The sequence below is a fragment of the Harpia harpyja genome, chromosome 6, assembly GCF_026419915.1.
Source record: "Harpia harpyja isolate bHarHar1 chromosome 6, bHarHar1 primary haplotype, whole genome shotgun sequence".
NCBI classification, from domain to species: Eukaryota; Metazoa; Chordata; class Aves; order Accipitriformes; family Accipitridae; genus Harpia; species Harpia harpyja.
In genome coordinates, this window is record NC_068945.1 from 54,503,507 (window position 1) to 54,529,034 (window position 25,528).

The 25,528-nt window shown below is 40.0% G+C and overlaps 1 protein-coding gene across 2 annotated transcripts in view; it reads left to right on the top strand.

Moving 5' to 3' along the window:
• The first annotated feature begins 6,231 nt into the window (after positions 1-6,231).
• The window catches only part of LRRK2 (leucine rich repeat kinase 2), a 70,579-nt gene continuing 51,282 nt past the window's right edge, over positions 6,232-25,528 (top strand). Inside the window, exons 1-8 of one of the 2 annotated variants that reach the window (XM_052789218.1) lie at positions 6,232-6,578; positions 6,684-6,769; positions 11,151-11,257; positions 15,723-15,811; positions 17,736-17,870; positions 19,545-19,679; positions 22,262-22,393; positions 25,268-25,387. In XM_052789218.1, coding sequence (XP_052645178.1) covers positions 6,416-6,578; positions 6,684-6,769; positions 11,151-11,257; positions 15,723-15,811; positions 17,736-17,870; positions 19,545-19,679; positions 22,262-22,393; positions 25,268-25,387 — 967 coding nt within the window. In that variant the 5' untranslated portion in view covers positions 6,232-6,415. The remainder of the gene's footprint in view (positions 6,579-6,683; positions 6,770-11,150; positions 11,258-15,722; positions 15,812-17,735; positions 17,871-19,544; positions 19,680-22,261; positions 22,394-25,267; positions 25,388-25,528) is intronic. The other variant, XM_052789217.1, reaches the window with a different exon arrangement.

Here is a 25,528-nt window from a genome sequence, read left to right on the forward strand (position 1 = left end):
CTTTGTTAAAACCTCTCCAAAAGCTCACGATTTTATACATCTTCACAATCCCAAGGCATGTGTAACTAGCAGATGGAAGGTCCATACCTTAAAATTCTGAATGTTAACATCAAAAGTGCTGTTAAAGGATGGTTATACTTCCCGGCCTTTACAGAAATTAGCTTACTTTACAGCAGCTCAAAGGGCTGCAACCTAGGAGTTACCCAGCTCGTAAGCTCACTGTGAATCTACAAGTACACAGATTATACAGAATTTCATTCATACAGGATACCACCATACTGAGAGATAGCTGTGGAGGGATGCAGAGAAATAGACTGACAGATTATGGATAGTCATTGGAGTTAGTGAAGAGACAAACATTACCAAAATCAACCCTAAAAGTGCTAGCTACCATAGGCACTAATGGGATCAAGTGAACAATGTAACAGAAGACCTCCTATTTCCAAATTTCAATAAGAAGTTTAAGAGATGGACCAGTTTGAAAGCTAGGGTTGTAGAGTAAAGCACTTTGAGAGGACCCAACCAGTAACACCTGGCTAAAGAACTATCCATCAGTGTCTGTCAGAGATGCCTGTTAACAGCTATTCAGCCTAGGGCAAATGGTTACTCAGTCAGAGGATTTCCAGGGAGAGGAAGATACAACACTAAGAACTGCAGACACCGCGCAGCCAAAAAGACCTGGGCATGTGTTGTGGGGACATACTCTTGTCAAACCATGTGCATAAAACAGCACAACAAGCTATGGCTGATAAAGGGCAGAAGAAGTGGGAGAAACACACTGAGCCCCAACAGAGAGAAAGGAACAGATTGTTTGAACCAGTTAAAGATGAGGTGGCCCTTTGTTGTGGTCTTCATGGTTAGGCAGGACAAGACATCCACTCACTGATGCAGCATTAGAAAGAGTACAGAAATATAAGAAACTTCCAGAACAGAAAAATATTAGAGGTGCTCCAGGAGTAAAGTCCTTTGCCACTTTTCCCATGCTCTGATAAGAAAGCCATCCACACAGCTACACTTTACTATCAAGAGCTCAACCTCTCTGCCAGTCATCAAGACAAGACTGCTCAGTCTACAACCCCTAACCGCTTCTACAGATATTACTGATATCTTCACCAGATTCTCCTAGGAAAATCTAAGAATTACAGTGTACAATATCGACACTTACTGGGACCATCTTGTTCTTTCCATTCTCCTCTGGTCTAACTAATTAACACACTGCAGAAGAGTTTTGGCAAACTCTCCTGGACTCACAGAGACTTCACAGAAGCTGGCATCCCCTCTAACCAGTCGTCCAGGGAACTAACACCTGCAAAGGAATGACACTTGGGAGCCACGTTGCAAGTTTTGGGCTTGAGATGTCTGGATCTCAAGAAGCTGGTTCCTTTATTTCTTCAGCCACCTCAGAAACACTAGCATAGTTTTTTGTTCTTTACCAACGCAAGTGAAAAGAGGAGGAAAGATTAACCGAGGCCTCAAGCTGTCTAGCTCAGGAACCTACAATTGCTACAAATTATTTACTAAAGGAGTTACAAATGATCCAGGACAGCATACCAGCTGTACACAACAGGATGGAACAGGCAGGGAGACTGCAACTACCCAACATTTACTATAAAGGTGGGTAGAAGATACACACTGAAGATTTCAGACATCTGTGGTTTCAGGCAAGACTAATGTGGTGGGCACCAAAAAGGACTGTGGTGGGTTGACCCTGACTGGACACCAGGTGCCCACCAAAGCTGCTCTATCACTCCCCCTCCTCAGCAGGACAAGAGAGAAGAAATATAATGAAAGGCTCATGGGTCGAAATAACGACAGGGAGATCACCCACCAATTACCATCACAGGCAAAACAGACTCGACTTGGGGAAATGAGTTCAATTTACTGCCAATCAAATCAGAGTAGGATAATGAGAAATAAAAACTAAATCTTAAAACATCTTCCCCCCACCCCTCCCTTCCTCCCGGGCTCAACTTCACTCCCAATTTCTCTACCTCCCCCCACTCCACTGAGCGGCACAGGGAAATGAGGAATGGGGGTTGCAGTCAGTTCATCACATACTGTCTCAGCTGCTCCTTCCTCCTCAGGGGGAGGACTCCTCACACCCTTCCCCTTCTCCAGCATGGGGTCCCTCCCACGGGAGACAGTCCTCCACAAAATTCTCCAACGTGGGTCCTTCCCACTGGCTGCAGTTCTTCACAAACTGCTCCAGCATGGGTCCCTTCCATGGGCTGCAGTCCTTTAGGAACAGACTGCTCCAGCGTGAGCTTCCCACGGGGTCACAGGTCCTGCCAGAAGCCTGCTCCAGCACGGGCTTCCCATGGGGTCACAGCCTCCTTTGGACAACCACCTGCTCCGGTGTGGGGTCCCCCACGGGCTGCAGGTGGTTATCTGCTTCACTGTTAACTTCCATGGGCTGCAGGGGACAACCTGCATCACCATGGTCTTTACCACAGGCTGCAGGGGAATCTCTGCTCCAGCACCCAGACCACCTCCTCCCCCTCCTTCTTCACTGACCTTGGTGTCTACAGCATTGTTTCTCTCACATATTCTCACTCCTTGCTCTGGCTGCTGTTCCCCAGCAGTTGGGGTTTTTTTCCTCCCTTAAGTGTGTTATCACAGAGGCACTACCACTGTCACTGACTGGCTCGGTCTTGGCCAGCAGCAGGTCTGTCTTGGAGCCGGCTGGCATTGGCTCTGTCAGACATAGGGAAAGCTGCTAGCAGCTTCTCACAGAAGCCACCCATGTAGCCCCCCAGCTCCCAAAACCTTGCCATGCAAACCCAATATAACTGATCATGTTTTTTGTTCACAGTACTGTCTAAGCTCATGCATTAGTATAATTTGCTTTTACTGTCTCTTATGCCTTCCACAGGGACACCTGTCATCCATGTGAAAAACAAAAGATAAGAAACCATCTTGGTACTGACTACCAGCCAAAAAAAAAAAAAAAAAAAATTCAGCAACTGAGGAATCTTGAAATAGTAAATATGGGTTTGACTGCTCAATTTTTTTATTGCATAATGCTGCCAAAAGCCCATTGCATACGTATATGATGAAACCAGGCATAATGCAGAAGTGGTTGCACCAAGTACCTGTGGTCAGACATCAACATCCATACAGTCATTACAATAAGCTAGTGAATCCTAACGATGTTCTGAACATTAAAATTCAGCTTTAACAAAGTGTGTTCAATAGCAGCCTCATTCCAAGTTCTGTAAAAGAAAAGTGCTCATCAGTGTGATCAGGCTGCTACTTTTACAAGTAGCAGGGACAAAGACTTCCTAATATACCTGTGTTAAAATGACAATGATCAAGGCAAAACCCAAACATTCACATTGTTCTATATTCTCTCTACAATCCAAATCTCAGTCTTCAAGTTGTATAATATTCCACATAGCTCCATGTTACCTCAAGGTATTCATAAGCTGCAGCAGGAAAGAAAAAGCAGTGTGGCCTAAAACAGTAGGAACCCCATTGATAATGCTACCACCAAGCAGGACCCAGTTCATTTGAACAAGTGTGTCATAACTCCAGGGATCTCTGATGTCATGCAGTTTTCCAGTTGTGATACAGAAACACAAAAGCTCAAGGTAGACATCTGTTCTTATACATTATCAGACAGAACAATTTCTTAGTTTCTGCTATGTTAGCATGTCATGTTATGTCTTTATATCTGTCTAGATGGTCACACACCAGAGATGATATATTACTTAATGAGTATTAGTAGTCCCATCTGAGTCTAAGAGGATAAATACAGAACAATCCAAACTGGGTTGTTAGCTACCAATCTCATTAAAAACAAAAAGGGGAAATAACTCTTTTACACCCAAAGCACCCAGCCTGAAGAATGAACCAGCTGCTACAGAAATCTGGCAGAATCATAGAAAACATGAAAAGGAAACCTCAAGGGAACACAAGTGCTTGGAAGCAAAAGTCACTTGGAATTTAAGGAGCAACAAGGGAAGTGGAGTGACAACAAAACCCCTCAATGCCTAACTAGGACATGCTGAAGAAGTTACAGTTGAGATCTTTTAAGAGACAGAAAAGAAATCTTTTAAAGTATAAATCAAGGTTACATTTTAGCTCTAATCTTTGCTTTCTCTTTCCACTTATCTATCTAATAACCTAGCCTTAAGTTTGCTAAGCAGCTGACAGTTGTTTGGGACAGAGTTGACCAGAAAAGAACTAACACAGAAAAGGCTCTAAAAGCAGCAAACCAGAAACTATCACATACACATAATTTCAAGTGGTCTGCATCCAGCACACAGTTAGAGAACTCAACCTATTTCAGGAGAAAGGGCTGGTTCCCAACTTTCCTTAAAGAAATCTACAACTTTTTTCCACTTACATTCACTGAACCTCTAATACATAACTTGTACTTGTGCATTCTTATATAAACCACAATGCAAGGAAGTCCACAGCAGCAGTACAGCTGCTCTGCTAAATGCACAAAACAGCCACAAATTCAGTTTAAGATCAGGATTTGAAAGTTGTATTAATATGACTTTATCAATATCACTAGTTGTAGCTTACAACTGGCATTTCCAATCTGTATAAACTATGAAGATTGAACTTTAAAAATCTTTTACTGAAGTCTGGTAAATGGCTACAGCTTTGCAGATATTGGAGAAAGCTGTTTACTGATCTAACCTGAAAGACTGTATTTGCATTCATACTATTTGCGAGATAAAAGGATCTTGTCAAACCTGCAGGAAGCCAGCAATTAGGCTTTAAATCCAGAAAATAAATTTTTAAGTTTTTCTTTGTGTTTGAATTACTGCTTCTGCAGAAAGGAAAAATATCTTTCAAGTGAAACTAATCCATTTAATTGAACTAATTTTTGTTTTAGTCCAGATGTAATGCATTCCACACATCCCAAACATGAGTCACTATTTCATAAAGCTATCTCACATTCATATTTGTTCTCCAACACTTCAGAGAGGGAGAAAATAGCTCACCATTTAACAAGTGCAGTCCTAGTTAACAGGCTATAATTGGGATGCCAAGACAATAGTTTCTTTGTGCACAAAAACCTAAGCAGCACTGAATGATGATGAGAGCGACATACAAGCTTTAAGACTAATACACCAGCAGACCAGAGTCAGTTTATCTAGGACCACGTGGCTTCAGAGGCATTACTAAACAATATTTCTTAAAGTTTATTTTGAGAAATAAATTAGTGACCTGTAAGTCAGCTAATCTAAGCAAAAGCTTCGAGTAAATCCATACTCCCACCATGATCCTCCAAAACATAAGATTTGTCTGACAAAAGTCCTGTTCAACTGAAGAGTTTACTACCTTAATTTTTTGTATTTAAGAAGTATATGCAAGTTCTTTATGTAACATATTCTACTGACACTACCCTTCTAATTAAGAATTATTTTTAAAAGTGATTACTAGTCTCCTACCCACACATTGCTATCTTAGAAGGGCAGCGGAGGTACCAGAAATACTGTCAGACCTCAGGAAGATTGCATCAACCACAAATGAAGCAATCCGTGCACGCAGCGAGAGAACCTTCTTGTCTCCAAACAACAATCTGTCACCGCAAGGCTTGGAAAGAAGTTTGACTTCCAAGTACAACAAAGGTTTGTTTTAACCAAACCCGCAGACCCGAGTCCACAAGTGCGTGCCTCCCTCAGGCGAGGTGAGCTACAGCTTCACCTCAGCTGCCACACAGCAGCCTTAAGAGCAGAGCACCCCCTCCGCCTTGCCTGGCCCCTCACAGGCCCACCGCACTGGGAAGGGCTGGCAAGCCCAAACACCACACGAGACCAGGAGGCACCTCACCTGCTCGGGGAGCTGCACAACGGGTACACAGATGGGCTGCAGTTACTTCCCCTCTCCTCCCCTACCCAGCAGAGCACTATATATCTATGTTTTCTTCCTCAACAACGCCAAAAAGATAAGGCAGACGGCTCCCCCACTGCCTAACCTGCCCGCACACCGCCCTCGCCTCAGCCGGCGTTCCCGCCTCCCGACCCTTTTATAGAGCAGGAAAAAAAGCAAGCACCAGCACGACGAGGCGGAACCTAGGCTCCAGCTCTGCGGCGCTATTGGACAGCTCTTTTGTCAATCAAGGGCAACGGGCGAGCCGCCAGCGTGCCTGGCCCTTCGGCCGGGCTCTTACGTGAGTGACGGGGGCGCCCCCTAGGGGCAATGGGGGCCGCCCGCCCGCCGGGGCCGGTCCGTCGCCGCGGCGGGAGGGAGGGGCAGGCGGCAGCGGGGAGGGCGGCTCGAAACAGCCGGGTGACGCCGGCCGGACGGGCGGCTCTGCGAGCGCGGCGGGCGGCTGTAGCGGCGCAGCGCGGCGCGGCGGCGGGACGGGCCCGCGCCGCCCAGCCCTCGTCCCCGCGGGCCGCGGTGGCCGGCGGATGGGGTGAGGCGCCCGGCGCGGAGAGTCAGCGGGTCGGCCATGGCCAGCGCCGGCCCTGAGGAGGGGGAGGCGGCGGCGGCGAGGGAGGAACAAGCCCTGAGCAAGCTGGTCGTCCGGCTCCAGAACGTCCAGGAGAGGAAGCGGCAGGAGACGCTGGTGCAGACCCTGAGCGACCTGCTGGAGCTGGCGGCCCGGCAGAGCGGTAAGGCGCGGGCGGCCCCGGCCGCCCTGCCCAGCCCAGCCCTGCCCTGTCCCGCCCGCCGCCGGTCGCTAACGCGGCCTGTCTCTGTGTGTGTGTCCCCCCCAGCTCCCCGGCTCTTCAGCGGCAAAAACGTCCATGTGCCCTTGCTGCTGGTGGTGGACCTGTACCCGGGAGCGGCGGGCGTGCAGCAGGTAAGGGTGGCGCGGCGCCGAGGGGCCGGCTGAGGGCGGGGGGCCGGGCCGGGGCCGGGGCCGCGCTCCCGCCGCTCCGGCTTCCCTCCTCGGGACGAGCCGGGCGCGGCAGCCCTTTCCCGGAGGGAAAGTTACCGCTCGGCTTGTTTACTTAACTTGCTCTCTTCTGGGCTACTTTCTGAAGTACTGTCGGTCTGTAAAAGGGCGCTTGCATTTAAAGGGACGAGCGTTCCAGCTTTTTGGAGATACCGCTCGTTGCATCTCTGTTTAAAGGGCGGAAGGCGGCGGAGTAGAAAATAAAAATTAAGCAGGGTGAATACTGCATGACATAGGCTTCCAAATTACCAGTAATGTTATCTGATACATTTTTAACGTGTCATTGTTGAATTTTGCCATGGTTAGACTAACTTCTGAAAAGCAGAATTTTATAATATGAATTCATACATATGGAGCCCTATCCTAGAAAGAGAGTAGTACTATACCAGTTTTGTAAGGGGCGGGGGGGGTGGGGGGCAAAAAAAATCTTTTAGCTAAGAGTAGGTTCTGCAATTTAAGGTTCTGCTTGGCTGCTCCTGTAACTCACCATTGGCCCATTTAGATTAGGTGTGGCACTTGTACAGTTCGATGTTGTACTTATGGTACAGCTGCCAGACTTGTCATGTGAAACAGCTCCTTCCTGGCAGGCATATATTAAATTTCTGACTGTGTTATGCTTAAAGGATGTTTATAAGCTCCAGATTTCTGTGCAACTCACTTGATTTTTTTTCTTTTTTCTTTTTTTTATTAAGCCCATTTGTATGGGTACAATATTTTTGGCATCTTTTACTTTTTTCAATTCAACTAGAAGGCAAAACATAAATTATATCGCAAATGTCTCTTAAATAATAGTATATTTTAAGGGTTTTTTTGTCTAGTAGACCTTAGCTAGAGCTCAAAAGCATAAAATTCAGATTAAATATGAAATTGGTACTTGTGTAGGGATTAATCTGGAATAACAGTGATCTCAGGTTTCCTTTGAAGACTAAATGTTTGTGCAGAGTCTGAAGTTTTAACTTATTTTACTATTCAATTGTAAGGTCATTAAGAAAGAAGAATGAATCAGCAGTTTTTTTCAGGATAAAGCATATTATGTTTATAACAATTTACAAAACCACTGCCCAGAACTTTAGACTAGGAAGTAAAAAATATGAAATCCAACCACAACCAGAATTAGCTCTGAAATGACAGCACAAGACTCTCAGAAGTGCATAAGGAAAATAGTGATTAATTTTCATTTTAACTGTGTTAAAACACCTCACTCTGATTTAATATAGAATTTTAAAATTAGTTTTAATCTTCTGTCTGTCTACATATGCAGTCATCCAGCGTTTCAGTTTAGAAGTTTTGGAGCTCCTTTGCATTACTATGTTGTATTAAAGTGTGAAATTCATAGCCAGTGCAAAGCTTAAATCCTGTTCCTCATAAAATGTCGTAGGCACCTCTTCCTTCACATTCAGTTATGATATTTACAAACATCCACAATATGTTAGTAGACCTCTGTCTTCTTGCTTCATTCACTGCGATTCATTTACAGTCTTTGAATACACAGTTCTCACTTTATGGCAGTGATAATGTAGTTCTGATTTCAGTGCAGTCTCTTTACACTACTAATGAATTTTCATTGAATAAGCGGATTAATCCACCTCTTTTTCTTTGGCATTGTAATAAAATTGACTCACATAAGAGAATAAACACAGTAAGAGACATATCTGAAGTGAGGATTTTCTTTCCCTCCCTTCCTTAACTGGTCATAAAGCATCACTTTGTGCTGCTGTTCCACTGGCTTGTACAGAGTAAATTTGCTTAATAGATCAATATTGCAAGTACCAGTGCAAGTCGGACTACAGGCATAAACCCTGCAAGCTTCTTTAGAAGTAGGAAGGTACTGGGCTGGAAAGTCAATAGTGCCTTAAAATAAAATAGACATCTTTAAGTAAATATGGCAGTTTCTTTCTGCAGTTACTCTGGCAATGATTGGAGCAGCTTAGAAACTCTAGAGCAAAATATGTTTACACTTCAGTAAAGAGCAGTCAGCAGGGCTTTATTGTCTCATGTAGAAGGTGTGACCTAATGTAATATAAATTCATTGCACGCTAGAAATGAAAAGGGTCTGATTTAAAAATAACAGAGTTTCAGTGCTGCCACCAGCTGTTTCTGTGTATAGAGACCTGTTTAAGTGTTTATAAGAACATCTTTGTTTACTGGGTTTTTTTTTTTCTTTCCCTGTAACCTTTAGGATTTCTGTTATTTATAAGACCCATACTTTCCTACGTAATTATTAAACAGATAATAAGCTCTCTGTTATCTCAGATTGTGATTTTAATATTGTAAAATAGACCACATGTCAGCAGGTCAGATGTTTGCATTGGTCGTCTCTGGATCCACAGTTCTTATAAATGTTTGCCAATACTTGGAGTCACAACAATCCAAATAAAAATGTTTCATGGAAATATAAATTTCATCAGAAACAGTTTTAATACAAAAAGGAATTTTCTAAAGTCATTAAGCTAATTTTTATCATGTTCTAAATTTTACAAGAACACTTAGGATGGCATGAAGTGGGACTTTTAAAATAAAATCTTTTCTAACCAATACACAGTGTATGAATTAGTGGTCACCTCTACAATGTCTTTGCTATGCAGATTTGAAATCTGTACCTGATTGACTGTCACTGATAAACTCTTGGAATGTGGAAAATTAGGTAATTGTATATCCTCATCTTGGGGAGGACTGATGGTTGCTAAGACTATTCTTTGCACCTCTGTTTAGTTAGGGCTCAGTTACACAGACCAGCCTAATCTTCCTGAATGTCCATAATAATTGGTTTGCAGTCTCGTGTAGAGCAAGCCAGCTTGGTGTCCAAGTAAAAAAAGAGCATGCAAATTGGACCGTGGTCAAGCTCAATCTGGAGACGTTAAGGTTGTAATTGGCTTGAAACATTTGGCTCTGCAAATCTAAACTGAAACAGAAACAAAATTACTGCAGATAGTGTGCACATAACCCATGTAATCAGATATGTGAAAGATAAAAGCAGAATTCCAGTTCTCAGGGAGCTACATCACCTTTTCTATGTTTGCCAAAGCTGTCATGAAAGCTATCTAGATTCAAGCCTATGCTGTTCCTATGGGTGTTTCTACACTACCAGACTTGAAATTTCATGTCTCTAGTCTTGCAGACTGCAGGGTTAGAGATCATGCACTTTCCATGAAGTTTGTCATTAAACTCCTTGGAGGTAGCCATTTACATTCCTGTTGTTGGCCGTCCTGTCTTGACCCCTTTGCTTTATATAACTCTTCTGCCAAAAACTGATCCAGTTACGCATACAGTTTTTGAGCCATACTTAGCTTATCTTCTGTCTTGACCCTATTCTTAAAGTATACGGGCCTACTTCCACTTTTTTTTTTCTTTTTGTTTACATGGCCAAGGAAACTTTGATGCCGTCTTTTAATTCCTTTTTGTAAAATCTGCTTCATCTTGAATGTTGACATTTCTCAGTTCACTTCTCTTTCAATACAGCGAGGTTTTCTTGCTCATCAGTTAATCCTTTGTACAGATTTTGCTTACTGCATCCTCACCAAAGCCCATTCAATCATATCAGCCTGCAGGCATTCGTAAGAAAGCAGATTTCTCCAATACGGAAGACCAAAGAGGAACATTTTTCAGTTTTGGCATTATTTAGAGATGTTTGAAAGTCAAATAATTTGCATAGGATAGAGCAGGTAGTTATTAAGAACAAATATATTGGTTTTAGTTCATCTTTCATTCCTTACAATTTCAGAACTTTCACTGCCTTCATTACATTTTGAAAGCACACAGTATTAAGGATTGATGGTGAGAATATGAAACATATAGTATTATTTAGGTATCTCATCCATTTAAAACATTGGACACCTTTAAAAACCTATCCTTTCTCTTTATAATTTGCAATTAAATGGCAAATTCTTATGGAAACACCTGTTCTTCAATAAAGCTGGACTACCTGTAATAGTGCAGTGGTCTTCCCTGGCCCATGATGATGTACTATGGATCACATCACATATTTTTCTCTCTGTCAGCATCTCTTTTAACTGTGCATCCTTTATCCTCAAGCAGTGCTGAAGCACATTGAGAGTGATGTGTTCCTACAAGCAGTGCATTCAGAATTATTAGCATATCTGTTTTACCTCTGTCTTTTAACTTTTTATGTCATTTGTCTTATCTTGTGTTAATTAATTTTCCCTTATTGATTTAGCTAGATAACTTTTCAGAACATCTGTCTTCCAAAAGTCAAGAATGTTAGAAGACAACATTGAAGTTTCAAACAGAATACCTGTTCTAAAATAGCTGCATTCTTGTTTTACAGATGGGTTGGTCACTTCTTTGTAAATTAATAGAAATTTGTCCAAGTACTCTACAGAACATAGCTCCTAAGGATGTTGGGAAGGACTGGGAAGTACTGGGTGTTCACCAGTAAGTATTTTGTATGCAAAGTCTTCCAGAATGCTTGGTTATCATGGCAGCATATGTATGCAATGAAATATATTTGTATAATGTTATTCCATCAGCTTCTAAATGGTTGAAGATTTTTGTGTGTTTCTTCAACCTTCAGAATGGGAAACTCACAGAAGCAGGGATCTTATCTGTATGTGTAAATACCTGATGGAGAAAGTAAAGGAGGCTGAGCCAGGCTTTTCTCAGTAGCACCCAGCGACAGGATGAGAAGCAATGGGCACAAATCAAAATACAGGAAATTCCACTTAAACATTAAAAAAAAGTCAAGCAAACTTTTTAAATTTTTTTTTTTTATTTTTATTGTGAGGTTGATCAAACACTGGAACAAGTTGCCCAGAGACATTGTAAAGTCTCAAGCCTTAGAGATATTCACAACCTGACTGGACATGGCCCTGAGCAATCAGCTGTAGCTGACTCTGCTTTGAGCGGGAGAGTTGAAATAGGAAATCTCCAGAGGTCCCGGCCAGTCTCGGCAATGCTGGGATTCTGTGGTTACCAAGGACTTGTATTTTAATAAACAGATGCAGTATTACCTGGATGGTTGTGTGTGTGTGTGTGTGTTCTTTCCAGATGTGATGAATTATATCCATAACCCTAAAGTAGCGCAAATGGAGAGAAGGTGTATTTGTCACACCTGATCTTAGTTGTCTAAAAATTGGTATTTACACTGGTCACCTCAACTACCTGTGAAGTCAGTGAACACAGTTACCTTCAGAGAGGATGGTTCATTCCATCTTTTTAGTAAGTTATCCTGGAGCAAATTGTGGTTTGGACTTGCTCATCTCTGTCCATTAAATGTTGAGGGAGCCAAAGCAACTGGTTTCTGGATGGCTGTGGTTAGATGGGATGAGAACCCACATAGGTTATCTCCATAGTTGTTCCGTAGCACAAATGCTAGTTGTAGATGTAGGTATAATACAAATAGGGAAGAAGGGCTTTGTTTGGTGTTCTCTCACTTGGGCAGATTGCCTCATTCAGGGCTGATAATGACAGCAAGAAGCTACAGCCTTGTAACTCCCCTAGTGAACATGCCTCTGCCTTTATAGTCTTCACCATACCCTTCCTTAGAAAGGTTGCTATTGTAAGATCATTTGCATGAAGATGGTTTTGTGGCAGTTGGTTAGTTTGTTTGTTTTACAGTGGCTAGAGTACCTACATGGTCAGTAGGTGAATAAACTCCCTTGAAAGGAGTGTTGGCAATTTTTGTTAGAAAGTGAAAGTGATTTTGGTTGCTTTTCATAAAGAAGGAAATACTGAGCTGAAGCTGTATAAGCTAGTTATGATTTCTTTGGCAGCTTAAAGGCTTGTTAATTGACTGAGACTTATTCTGAGAGCTAGAGATTCTGCTGTTCATCCTTGGGTCTCAGAAAAATTACTGATCTTTCCCATAGCCTCCTCAGAGCCTGCACAGTATGAGCAGTTGAACAAAACATCCTTTTCAAACTCAAACTTCACTAAAGATCTAATGATAACATTGCTGTACACGATTCCTTCCCACTACCAATATTTTAGCTGACTGTGTATCCCTGTGTCACATTTTGACAGTTTTATGTGCTGTGGAGAAGCTTGTTCTTAGTGGGGGAGTGGGCTCAGACATTTCTGTCAGTGCCAAAGGCAGAGCAAGCCAACTAAATTATATCTCAGGTTCCTTGTAGGTGGATTGGACTAGTGCATCAACACCTTATTGACTACATGCTGTTTGCAGCAAGGCAGGAGACAGTTATGGTAGAGAAGAAAAGGTCATTTTTTTTGCAAGAGATTTTCACTTTTGTGTAACTATTTTAGGAGAAAAGAAATCTTAAGCTAGAAAAAAGCATTTGTTTCTTGTCTCTCAACCATAAGCCAACTTGACCACATTACAGTTGTGTTTACAAACAGTAGTTTGTTATTGATTTAGGTGTTCCTGACAGTGTGATAAATAATTAAATAGTTGCTGTCACTGTGAGGAGAAAGGAAGGAAATTCCTTCAATATATTTGCATCCTTTCTGCAAGCTCAAAGAGACTTCATGAGATGTTTTGTAATCTCTTATATTCAACTCTCGTACAGTAGATGAAGTTTAGAATATTTTACATCCTCATGCTTGATTGTACTTGAAATGGGAGAGTAGATGCAGGGAATTTTCTCCTTGCATTAGACATGCTTTAGTGTGTGATTATTTTACCCTGCAGTATAGTGAACCAGCTCATGTCTTTATATATCAACACTTGCCTGAAACAGATCACCCTCTATAAAATGCCCTCTTCTCAAAGCAGATTTCCTTCCCCGCAGCAGAAATTGTGAATCATTGGTAGACAAGGGAGAGACGTTTCATGGCTTCAGAGCATTTGATAACTCGGGGAGGGCGGGGGTTCCATCCATGCAGGGTATAAGGAGCAAGGAAGTCTAAGCCACAGTTACTTAGGGAGCAAAGAGGTGAAGGAATCTTCACCCCATGTACAGTTTCTACACATGTATGCATGTGCACGCACACCTGCAACCACACAATAAAATGCATTAGGAATGCTTAAGACTAGAATACTTTGATCAGGAGGCTAAAGCAGGTTTAAAGGTGTCTGTTTAGCTATTCTACCAGCTTGGTTAGCGTGGCTCTTTGTTTTCCTTGACTCATCACCCTACTACTTAGTCCATACATGTGGGCTGTATGCTGGGATAAGAATTTGCCTCAGGACTGAAAACCCAAAAGCCACTATCCTTGTCTGTAGACTTAAAAGTCCAAAGTGTGCATACAGAAGTTTCAGTGAGGTATCTATTCTCAGTTTAAGAAAAAAACCCCTGCATTTAACTGGATTTTATTTTCCATTGTTAAGATCATCCTGCACAGTATTCTGACTAACCTTAGATTTCAGTAGCAGTTTTGTGTTCATGAGAGTGTAAGTATGTAAGCAAGGCGTAGTTTATATGAATGGACAATATATCTTTTATTGGACTGATACTGTTATAATTTTCTGTCTTGCAAAAGGTAAAGGATATTATGTCTCCCATCAGACTTTCCCTCTTATGTGTACTTTGGTCATCACAGCTACAACACTAGTGCTACAGCAGAGGAGAGAGAAACTAGCAACATCATAGTATGAAGGGGAAAGAAATAAAACAGTGATACATTCGTTCTAGCTTATAAAGTTAGACTTCAGCAAGGCAAACAACATCATTGCTAGAGCTGGGGAATGAAATTTGGGTGAAACTTTAAATGCTGCTTTTTGTTTTTCAAGACACGTCAAGAGTATCTACTAAAGTATCACAGACTGCTGCACAATCCATTTTTATTATATATTACGTATACAAAGATTCACATTTGAAGATTATTAAGATTGTAGAGTCAAGCTTTCCAAAATCATGAAAATAAAATAATGAAGGTTTCTTTAGGTTTTTTGTGTAAGCCTATCCTTTTTTATTTAGTTTTTAATTACTCAATTTGGGTTTTTTTCCCTCTTTTGAGATACGCTTCATTCAGGGCAAAATCAACACTTATTTATTTTCTGTCATCAGCATCATTCAACGTTTGGCCCACTGCCTTATTTATTGTTCATTAGTGATACCTTATGTGAAAACTGGCCTATTCATTTTCTTCTCAGCTTTTCTTAGTGTTCATCAGTATTGTCTACAGCTTTTAAAATTTTGTTTATTGAGAAGGTGTTACAGATTTGTGGTCCCTGTTTTACAGATGGTAGTTTGAGCAAAGTATGTTAAAACTATCAACTGATTTTTGGGTTCTCAGTTTGATACATGCACTGGATTTTTCAGAGTACTTAGCATTGTTTGGCACTCTCTGTTCAAAAAGTCAGCTTTGGTTGACTCTGATGCAGCATTTCAGAGGTTAATATCCATGGGTCTCAAGTTGGGCCACCTAGAAAGTAAGGAGTGTACAATTGGCAGTCTATGAAATGTTTCTTTTTAGTGATTGGTCCAGCATCATGTAAGTGCTGTATGGTGGAAACTTAGGCTAGAGTTCTTCAAGATGCTGTTCAAGTTCTTTAGCTGGGAAACTGCTGCTTCTCTTCCAACAAACCCTTGATCGTTCACTGTGGCTTAGCTCTTGCTAGAAAGAGAACAGTGCCATAGTGTCCACAGTCTGCTGTACTCCACAACCCTGCTTTCTGTAGAGTAACCCCATCCTGAATGAGACTTGTCCTCTGTAGAATTAATATACATAACTAATTAAAAAATAAAGTAAAATTGATAAATTATGCATCACTATTTTAATGAAGTATGATAATAGTTAAAATACCAACATTATTTCATTGCTAACTTGAAAAAAACATAAACTGAAATAAACATTTTAAAAAAATGAATCGGGAGCTTTTTAAGCTTTTGTTAATTTCTGTAACTATTTTTGTTTTTAAGGTGAACATTTGATGAAATTTTGTGTATGTTAATATTTCTTTAGCCATAACTTTTTTCATTTGTTTTTTTTTAATTTTTAGGCAGATTCTTAAAATGCTCACAGTTCACAAAGGAAATATAAATCTCTCAGTAATAGGACTGAAAGCATTAAATCTACTCCTCATGTCAGGTATTGTGTGTTTTACTTTCCTAATTTGTCTAAGCCTTTATACCACAGAACTGTGGTATAAAGTAAGTGACTGTACATGTCAGACCTGATTTTTCTCTCTGTTTTACTCCATGAAGTCACTTGTCATTTGTACTTGAATACAAAATAATGAGTACTGTTTTGCACCTTTTTTACCCAGGTAGAAATGATTCTCCAAATTGCAAGGCTGTGAAGAACATGATTGCTTAATTTTGCCGACTTGTTATTAGCATAGATGCAAATACTTGCTGTTAAGTAGTTAAGTAAAATAAGTAAAAGCTTAATTTTTCTTACCTAAGTATAAACTTGGTGACATTCTGACTTGCTTCCTTTAGTACTGGTTAGTACTTTTGAAAACAGTAAATCATCTCTGACATTTCTGTTATCCCGCTCTGCAGAGACCTAATCTTACCAGATACTGAGAACTTTCCTCATGGTGCTGAGGTTCTTGATCTTCTGTTGAAATTAAAGAGAGACCCTAAGGGAGAGATTCTGCTAGTTTAATTTGAGGCAGCATATAATATTAGCACAAATTATTGTTAGAATTAGGAGTGTTTCCATTGATTTTAACAGGCTTTGTAGTTAAAAATAATCCAGCTGTCCAAGCTTCTGCTGTAGGCAGTAGAGTGAGACAGGCACTTTCAGAGGATGGTTCATGCTATCCATTTGTCTATTTTGTAAGATCAGTTACTTCTTAAACCTGTTTTCCTCTCCCTTTTGATTGTAGAGAGGTCTGGAGGACTATCTTAGACTGGATGCCTAACTTTTTATCTGCTGAAGTTGGGTAACACAGATCTCGTTATAAGGCATTATACTGTGTGATTAATAATAATAATAGCAAAATCTGGCTATTAGTGAGTAACTGTAATAAGCAGCTTCTTTCTTTTAATTGTGAGGTATCATAAAGGGTCTTAAACTATTGACTGGATATTCTGTAACAGTTTATTCCTGACTGCTACTCTTCTTCTCAGCAGTTGATTAACCAAACTTAAACTCTCACTTCAACTACCTTACTTCAGAAAATCATTTGAAATTTTACCTTGTCAGAAAAATCTCTTAGTATTCTTTATTTCTATATGTCTCTCAACTTGAATTACACTATAACTGGAGCTGACAGGCCAGTGTGAATGCCATATAGAAAGATCTTCTCTTAAAAAAAAAAAACCAAACAAACCAAAACAAACAAAAACCAACCACAAAAAATCCCAGCTGCATCTGAAACACTGGAACAGGCATTATGAATTCTATTGTTATTGCTGTAAGCTTGAAAAATTGTCAGGGATATGAATCTTTTTGTCTACATATGCTATAGAGTAATATTTTTTTGCAGAATTTTTTTAATGTTATAAAAGCAACAGTGAGCTTGGCTTTTCAGTTCAGGCTGAACGAATGGCTGAGAGAGTGAGAATAGGGTTTTGTGATACAGATGGACTGATTTAATGGTTCACTGTAGCTGACAGGTACATTTCAAATCCCCTCTTGTTTTCCTCAGGCAGTCTAGTCCTGCCCTCTTTCTTCCATCAACCTTACTTCTTAGTGAAACCTTTCAGTTTGCTGTGACTGCAAAAAGGGGTTTTTTGCATGGGTTAATTTTCTACGAGTTTAGTGAGTTGAACTGGCTCATTGAGGGGTCAGACAAGTACCAAAGCAGTGCAAGGTGGGAGCAAGAGTAGAGAGGGGAAACTGTCTTTTTGGCAGTAATGTTTTAGAACATCTCAGTTGTATTGTAAAATACTGCCTTAAGAGATAACTTTCTCATGGGTTATACAAAAACCTGGATTTGAGCCATCATAGTAAATTTTAAGGACAGTGTTAAAGAACTTTGAATTGTAATGGTTAAGTACAGTGCTTCAATGAAAACGTTGAGAACTAATCAGTGCAACATGTAATCTCTTCTGCTATTCAGATGTAATTGCTTTCCTGCTCTTGGAGGAAGAGGTGGATGTGTTTTCCTTGGTATTTAATGCCATGCACACCTTCCCTAAAAATGAAGAGATCCAGCAACATGGATGTAAAGCATTACACAAACTTTTTGAGAAAGGTATTTATATCTTGTAGTTTATTAAGTTAAAAAAATGTATAGGTTGGGAGGGGACTGCAGATGTTTATTTAACTGCAATAAATGAATTCTTGCATTCCAGATTCTGTTGTGTGTATTATATCTGTTCTCTGAGTTAGCACAAAACAAGTTTTCCAAGCAATATCACAAATTTCCTAAATTAGAGCGATGAATACGAAATTTTAAAAAAAATCAAAATGTCTCTTCACTTCTGACTCAAGAGTTAACTGAAAAGATGGGATTCAATGTTAGTAACACTGGAACAAAGACTAGTGACATTTGATTTTAACTCTTAAAAAACAGGATTGTTTATTTAAAGACTGGCAAATTTTAGTAACATATGAACAGTTCTAAAATCAAGCAAAATGTTTGCACTTTAGAAAAATACATGATTTTGCTTTTGATCCTGACAACGTTAAAAGATGAGTATGTGTCTGTATGATATTCTTGTGTTTATTCTGAGAAATGAACTTGCCATGTATTGAATTTCTGCAAAATTCTCAGGAACTGCATGTGTAATGGCCAAAAGTCCCACTGTTGTAGCAGCCTTGCTTTGCATTGAGTTTCTTGCTTCAAAATAAATATTGAGAAATACTAGCACTCCTACCAAGTCCGCTGTACTCCTTTCCTTCAAAGATAGTCTCCAGCTCTTCAGCTTTGTTCTTTCTGGCACCATTTTTATTGCTTTTTCTAAGTCTTCCTCCCACACATGTGTGCCTGGAGTTATCTTCTGCGTTCCTTCCCCTCTTCCACTTTCCCTAAATACTTTTGTCCTGCTGTATTTTCTCTTCAGTCTCCACAAAGGTCTGAGCTTCTTAGATTTTCTGTGCATGTTTTTTATAAGTCCCTGATTTTTACAGATCTACAGACTGCTCTGGGTACAGACCTGCATACCTTCTTATTGATGGCAGTGCTAATGTAACAAGTTCCTAGGGTTGCCTATGGCTATCTTTTCCTGCATCTGAGCCACCTTGTCAGTTATTGTAATGTGAATGTTTGCCTAGCCTTAGCTTGAACCAGATTCAGAAAATGATTCTGCTTACGAAATTTAAAATGTGTCATTCTTTCTCAACCTGGATCAGTTCCCTTATCTGGTTCATTGCACAGCCACGCAGTTATTTCAGTACAAATGACAGGGGGCAGGGATGGAAAAACCGTAAGCCATTATTACAATGAAGGTAAGATATTATTAAAGCATGGCTGTAGTCTTTATGGAAAGAACTCCATTATCAAAAAAAGTTGAGAAGTGAAGTAAAATCATGCAGTATGCAAAATGGCATTCCGTCAAATGGTTTTCACTGTATGCTAGCCTTTCCTTCAATATATATTGTCTTGGTGAGGAATATCTGAAGTTCGTTCTGTGAAAAAGGCTAAAAGACTTCTTTTAAGATACTGATTCACCGGGAAGCATTTAAAAGTCGGAACTCGGTTACATAAAGTGCAGGCTAGAAAAAGGTCTTTATAAAGTAGCTCAGTTTTTAGTAAAAGGAGTCATAAATGTGTAAGATGATGTGTGTGGAGACTAACTTACTTCCTGTGAAACACAGAAAATAAATATAAAGAAACTTGATAAAAACAATTGTCTTCTCTCATGTTGTACCAGGATGTGAATTATTTCTTCAAAACATACTGTGTCTCTCTTGCTTTTCCATTTAGTTCCAGAAGAGCAGCTGACTGAATTTGTTGAAAGCAAAGATCATATGATCATACTGAAAGTATTTAAAGAGTTTCCCGAGAAAGAAGAGGTGATTCTTCCTGCACTTTATTCATTACATTCCTTAGCTAGTCCATGTAAGTGCATTATTGAAAGTTATTTTCAATTCCTCATCTCCCATAGTGTGCATCACCTCACCTCAGTTTGTGGTAATCTTTCAGTAATTGTAAAAAATCAGTGAGAACTGGTTGGGAGTTGCCAGACAAATTACTTTTCTGTTTTCTTTGGGAAATACTGATTTGTAATTTTTCATGCGAAATTTTCATATTCAGCCATTCTGATAAAACTGAAATCTCTCATAACAGAAAGAGGCGTTCTTCTGCTTGGAGTAAGAGGTAACAAAGATGCTCGTCATGGCCGTAGAGGTCAAAGTTCAAGACCCTGCCCTGTCTTTTTTTAATGCTTGAAAAATAAGATATATTTATTGACTAAATAAATCTTCAGTGTGTTTGGGTAGCAGGTAAAGAACACTGTTGGCAGAGGCTGTTCCACAAGGGGAAAATCACCCATGTAAATCCAATGGCCAGGGCTGAGAAAAGGTATCTGGTACTCAGACACCCCCTCTGATCATTCAGTGGTGGCTGCAGCGAAGAGCATTGGTAGCACTGTGCACATTATAGAGTCTTAACGGTGTCCTCAGGTGTTGTGCAAAAGGACTGGAAGAAAATGTCTTCATTATGTCTTGTCTTCTGATAACAGCAGTCCCTGTTGTGGGCAAAATCAGATCCTGAGAAATGTGCTTGATGATTTGTGTCAGTTTGTTGACAGTAATTTGATCTTGTTGACACAGAGGCAACTCTTGTCAGCTTCCAGCTGGTAGTCACAATTTTGGCAAGCATAGAGCAGGATCCTGCTCTCCATGGCTTCCATGAGGTACGTAATCTTGTACTCTTGCAAACATGATTCCTCACAAAGCCTTGCTCATACATCTTGCCTGGCTCTGTAGGAACCATGCTGGCCCCATGTATGCCACAAAACAAGAACTGGACTGGAGTGTCCCACATTTCATCAGACTCCAAGCTATTTAGTTTCTGTTTCTCAAACTTCATGCTGTTCCAGTTTGTGTTTAAAAAGTTAAGTATTCCTTGAGCCGGAAATAATTTTACCATAGCCCAGAAGTTACTGCCATTTTCTAAGGAAGATGATGCCAGATTTTTAAGTACTTTTTAAAATAGTAAATACTTACACAAAGCGTAACAAGAGAAGGGCATGACAGACCTGCTCTAAAGTAGGTATTTAGCACTCATTTCTGATACAAAAGATTGAAAATGGTCAGAGAAACAGAGATAGTTTGCACAGGAATGTGCAAAGCTAGGCTACTTTTGCCAGCATTCATAATCTTGGTTTGTGACATCCCACAATACCTGCAAGAAAATGTATTCCTTCAAGGCCACCATGGAGAAAATCATTCACTGTAATTACACACTCTAGCTTATCTGGTAGTAAAATGATTGTCTCCCCATATGCTGAAGTTCAAATCTCTATTCCAAATGAGTTACATCAAGGATTTGTACCTCGCTATACCTTCTTTCACTTACACATATGTAGACTTTATTCCAGCTCATATGTCATGAGAAATTGAAGGGTAAGAGTTTATTCCAATGCAGTACAAGAACTCTTTTAAATCTCAGTAGTTTCAATGGAATGAGAAAATGCTTTGCTGCTGACTGTCCTCCACAGTCCATAGGGAGGTGACAGGTCACAGAATGTTAGCCATCCAAATGGTAGTCATGGGCAGCCATCCAACCTTCTCCTCTGTTTAATGGGGAGAAACAGGCACCTCAAGAGGAAATCTACCTAACCCTAAGAAAGGTATCTGTTACAGGTGGGATAAGTCACCATATGGAATGCTCAGATCTCTTCAGCAGTTGTTGTGAGAACCTAGATGACCAAGTTTTGGTGGTTAAGAATAAATGAGATCCATTCCACCTCCTTTTCTCTAGCTTGTTCTGGTAGATGGTGGCTCCCTGCAAATGTACCATTGTTTGGTTCTTGCAGGATTTAAACATGCAGTTAATTATGCTCTTTCTGTAGTAAACAAGTTTGGAATCTTCTGAATATTTTAATATGTTTATAATTGTCACCTGTGAAATGATAACTTACTGTGAAGCAATACTATTTTGTGGAACACACCTTTAAAAAGGTGTTTTCAGTTGAGAAAGACATGAATAAATTGCTGTCCTCTTAAAGCATTGTGAAAGTTACATTACTTCAATATCAAATAGAATGCTTCAGAAATGCTTCCCGCTCAGAGCTTGCTTTTTCAACGTACAGAGTATCATTGTTTAATATTCAGAGATCTATTAATTTGAAGATCTCCTGCTGCTTTAAAAAGACTTATTATCTTTAATAATACAGTTGTGGATATTCCTTTTATGCTGTATATAGGAGAGCCAAGCTGTTGAAAGAATGATTAAGAGAGTTTTTAGACCTCAGCAGAGTGATGCTAACTCCCTTGGAGTCAGTGACAGGACTCTGTGTCTTCTATGGCAATACCAAGAAAAAAAATGCCACCTTTCTGTCAAGTTGCAAGGCAAAAACTGAAACATAGGCCCAGTTTTCTAAATAAATCTATTTAAATAAAGTCTGAATTAGAATCCAATCAACATGGGTGGTTTTTTTCTTAAGAAGCAATTTTTGTTTCTGTTTCTTTCTTTAGCCAGCAATGTTGAAGTGCTCATGTCTGGAAATGTTCGCTGCTACAACGTTATAGTGGAAATGATGAAAAGTTTCCCCAATAGTGAAACAGTTCAGGAAGTGAGTTGCTGTTTGTTGCATAAGCTTACATTGGGTAAGTTCACAAACTTGTTTATGGTTAGCTTACTCTGACTCTGTAAGAGTTGGAGTTAACTGACAGGAAGCGTTACAGGCAACGAGAGAACTACTATTCCAGTTAATCCTCAGGGTGGTGTATAGCTCCATGTCTTTAATGATGTAAACATACTGAGGTAACACTGGCCACAGTCAATATGGTATCCTTTCATGTTAAACATTAGTAACAATGACAGAAGCTGCCGTAAAAGATTAGAGCGGGGAAAAAAATGAGACAAAAGAGTGGGAGAAACACAAGTTGAGAACGGGAGATCAATAGATCCCATTCTATATAAAGTTCCTATAAGAAAGCAAGAAAATTCCTTATAGATTTCTTTTTTGAAGTGGCAGTGCTGAATGTGTGAGAAACAACTGGAGCTACAAAATTACCTAGGAGGTATTCTCCAAGACTGTGTTTTTCCTCCTTGCAATGCATTTGCCTTCAGAGACCTATGCTGCATTCCTGCCCAGCTATGGTGCCTGTCTTGGGACCCCCTATGCTGCAGCAGTGAAAGCACCACTGGTTCCTAGACTTCCCTTGACTTGGGCAAAAGTACTTTGGTTGTCTAGGCTTACATGGGCTAGTGTCACATCAAGAGAAATGATGGCAATGTCAAAAAGGGATTTGTTGTGCCTCTTAGCAGCTCTGTCCTCTCTCTTGCCACTTTAATAAGCTGATCTGAGCAGTTCCCAAGGACCACATAATAGGAAGGTCAAATGAAAATAAATGTTTTTCCACCTGCTGCATACAAAACCACTGTGAGTAGCTGCCTGAGCAGCCCCCACTCCATGGCAGGCTCTTCTTCATCAAGGACTCGGCCAAGGTTTTTCTCATGAGTTAGGCTTCACAATTCTTGCAGGTGGTGGCCTGAAGCTACTGCAGATGCTGGTACCAGTGCATGACTCCCCTTAATCAAGTCAGTCCCATCCTTTCACCATCTGTTTCTGCTTCTTCATGCAGATATTGTAGAAAATACAGATCAAATTTAAGTGCAACGCAGAGCAACTTCCAGTTCCCCTTCAGAAAGCCAATAAAAATTTCAAGAAAATGTGGTGGTCGCTGAGGTAGTATTTGCAGTTTTTTGGCAAAAGGTGATGTTACCCTTGAATGTTTTCCTGTGCAGTGCTAACTGAAGATAGGCAGGGAAACCAAGCACTTGTGGGGACACAGCAACTCTGTTGACATGCATTGATCTTGCCCTAAGCCCAGCCAGCCTGGTTTCAGTCACACATTTGTCGTGTGTGTATGCTGACCAACAAGTAAAGCAGCCACAAGATCCATTTCTTCTTTCAGCATAACAGATGCCCTTCATCTTAATAAGGAGCCACTTCAGGAGAGTTATGGGAAGAGTTGTCCACAGCACCATACAGTTAGGGAAACAGATGTGAAATTGATAGGTGCTCCTGGAAATAGTCTGGAAGATTTCCATATAGCCAGTGCGGCTTCCAGAATTATTCTGATGGACACTGTCTTCCAACCCATGTTAACTGGCAGTGGAATGGTAAAGTCAGCATCTACTAACTTCCAAAATCACCATCATGCATTCTTGCTAATCTGGTAATGACTACCCTAGATTTAATTGACCGATACCTGTTTGGCCAGCCACAAGTCCAATGTAATAACTCATCACATAGCCTAAGATTATTAATTTTGTGAGGTAAGTAACATATTTACACGAACATACCATTTCCATTAAAGTACGGCAAGAAACAGCAGTGCTGGTATAACATGACCACACTACTACAGGGGAAGAAGAAAAATACTGTTTCCAGTTGCACTGGTAATAGGTGTTAAGGCCAGGGTTTTAGAATGATGAATCTGGAAAGGACTTGCCTTAAAGTCTGTTCTTAAGAATTCTGTTAACTTGGTCTAATTGAACTGAACCATAAAACATTGGGAGAGGTACTTCTGGTGAAAAAACTAGACATTGAAGGTAGTCAGCACCTATAGGACTCAGGACCAGAACTGAGGGAAAGAAATGAGGTTTGCTTGTCTTCAGCATGTAATTGTAGTTTTGATTCTCAAATATGGGAGACTTCTTAATTTTGTACCTCATCTGAAGGGTTTGAGAAACATTGATACAGATTTTAATTTGACCTGTCACATTGCTAGTGTGATTCTCATTTTTACTAATCAAGAGTTAAACAAAATTTAATATCAAAATAGAAACCATAGTTATCAAACTGTTTTACAAAGTGAGCATTGCTGTAGTATTTTATGCATGATACTTGTTTTTACAACAAACAGGGAAGTTATTTTCATTTGCTTGCTTTTTGCAGAATTCCTTTTATTCAACCTATAATATAAAATAAATATAAATACTGTATTGTAGGCTATAAAATAGCCTATAATAAAAATTATGCTTTAAATATATTTATCACCAAAAGGTAGTTTTTTCTACTATTCCAGAATGTATGTATTCTGTATTTATAATGCTGACCTTGATCTATTTAATGAGGGCAAAACCAGAGAGCAAACCAGGGTTAAACCAATTGCTTGATAGGATAAATCAAATCATTGCAGGAATTCAAGACCAGGACTGTATTGACTTCCTGGCAGGAAGTCTGCAAGTGATACACTGACTGTATTTTTTCTTGTTTTGATGACAATGTGCACTTCATTTTGCATTAAACGTCAGTCTTTCGTAAAAAAACACAAAGAACCTAGATCCCAGCTGTTTTTTATCCTTAACCTCTTCTTTCCACAGATAAAACACTGTTGTGTCAAGCCCTCTAATAAGAAATCCATAGTTTGCTACAAAGTTTGTGCATTGTGTGCTGAGAAATTTATGTTAAATGCGTGTAAAGCCCTAGATATGTGTTTATATTAATTTAATATCTCATGTATTTTCAGGAAATTTTTTCAATATCCTTGTATTACATAAAGTTCCAGAAGTCATTGTGAAGGCTGCTAAAACATATCCTGAAAATGCAAAGTTACAAGCTGCAGCTCTCAGTTGTTTAGCTCTTCTAAGTGAGTAAATCTCTTCCTAAATACATAAATATATTATTTCATTTATCTGTCCACTGTTAATTTTTTTATAGTGGTAATTTCCTATAATGATTTTGAACTCCATTTCTTTAACATGAAAGCCTCAGGCAGGATAGCTTTGAC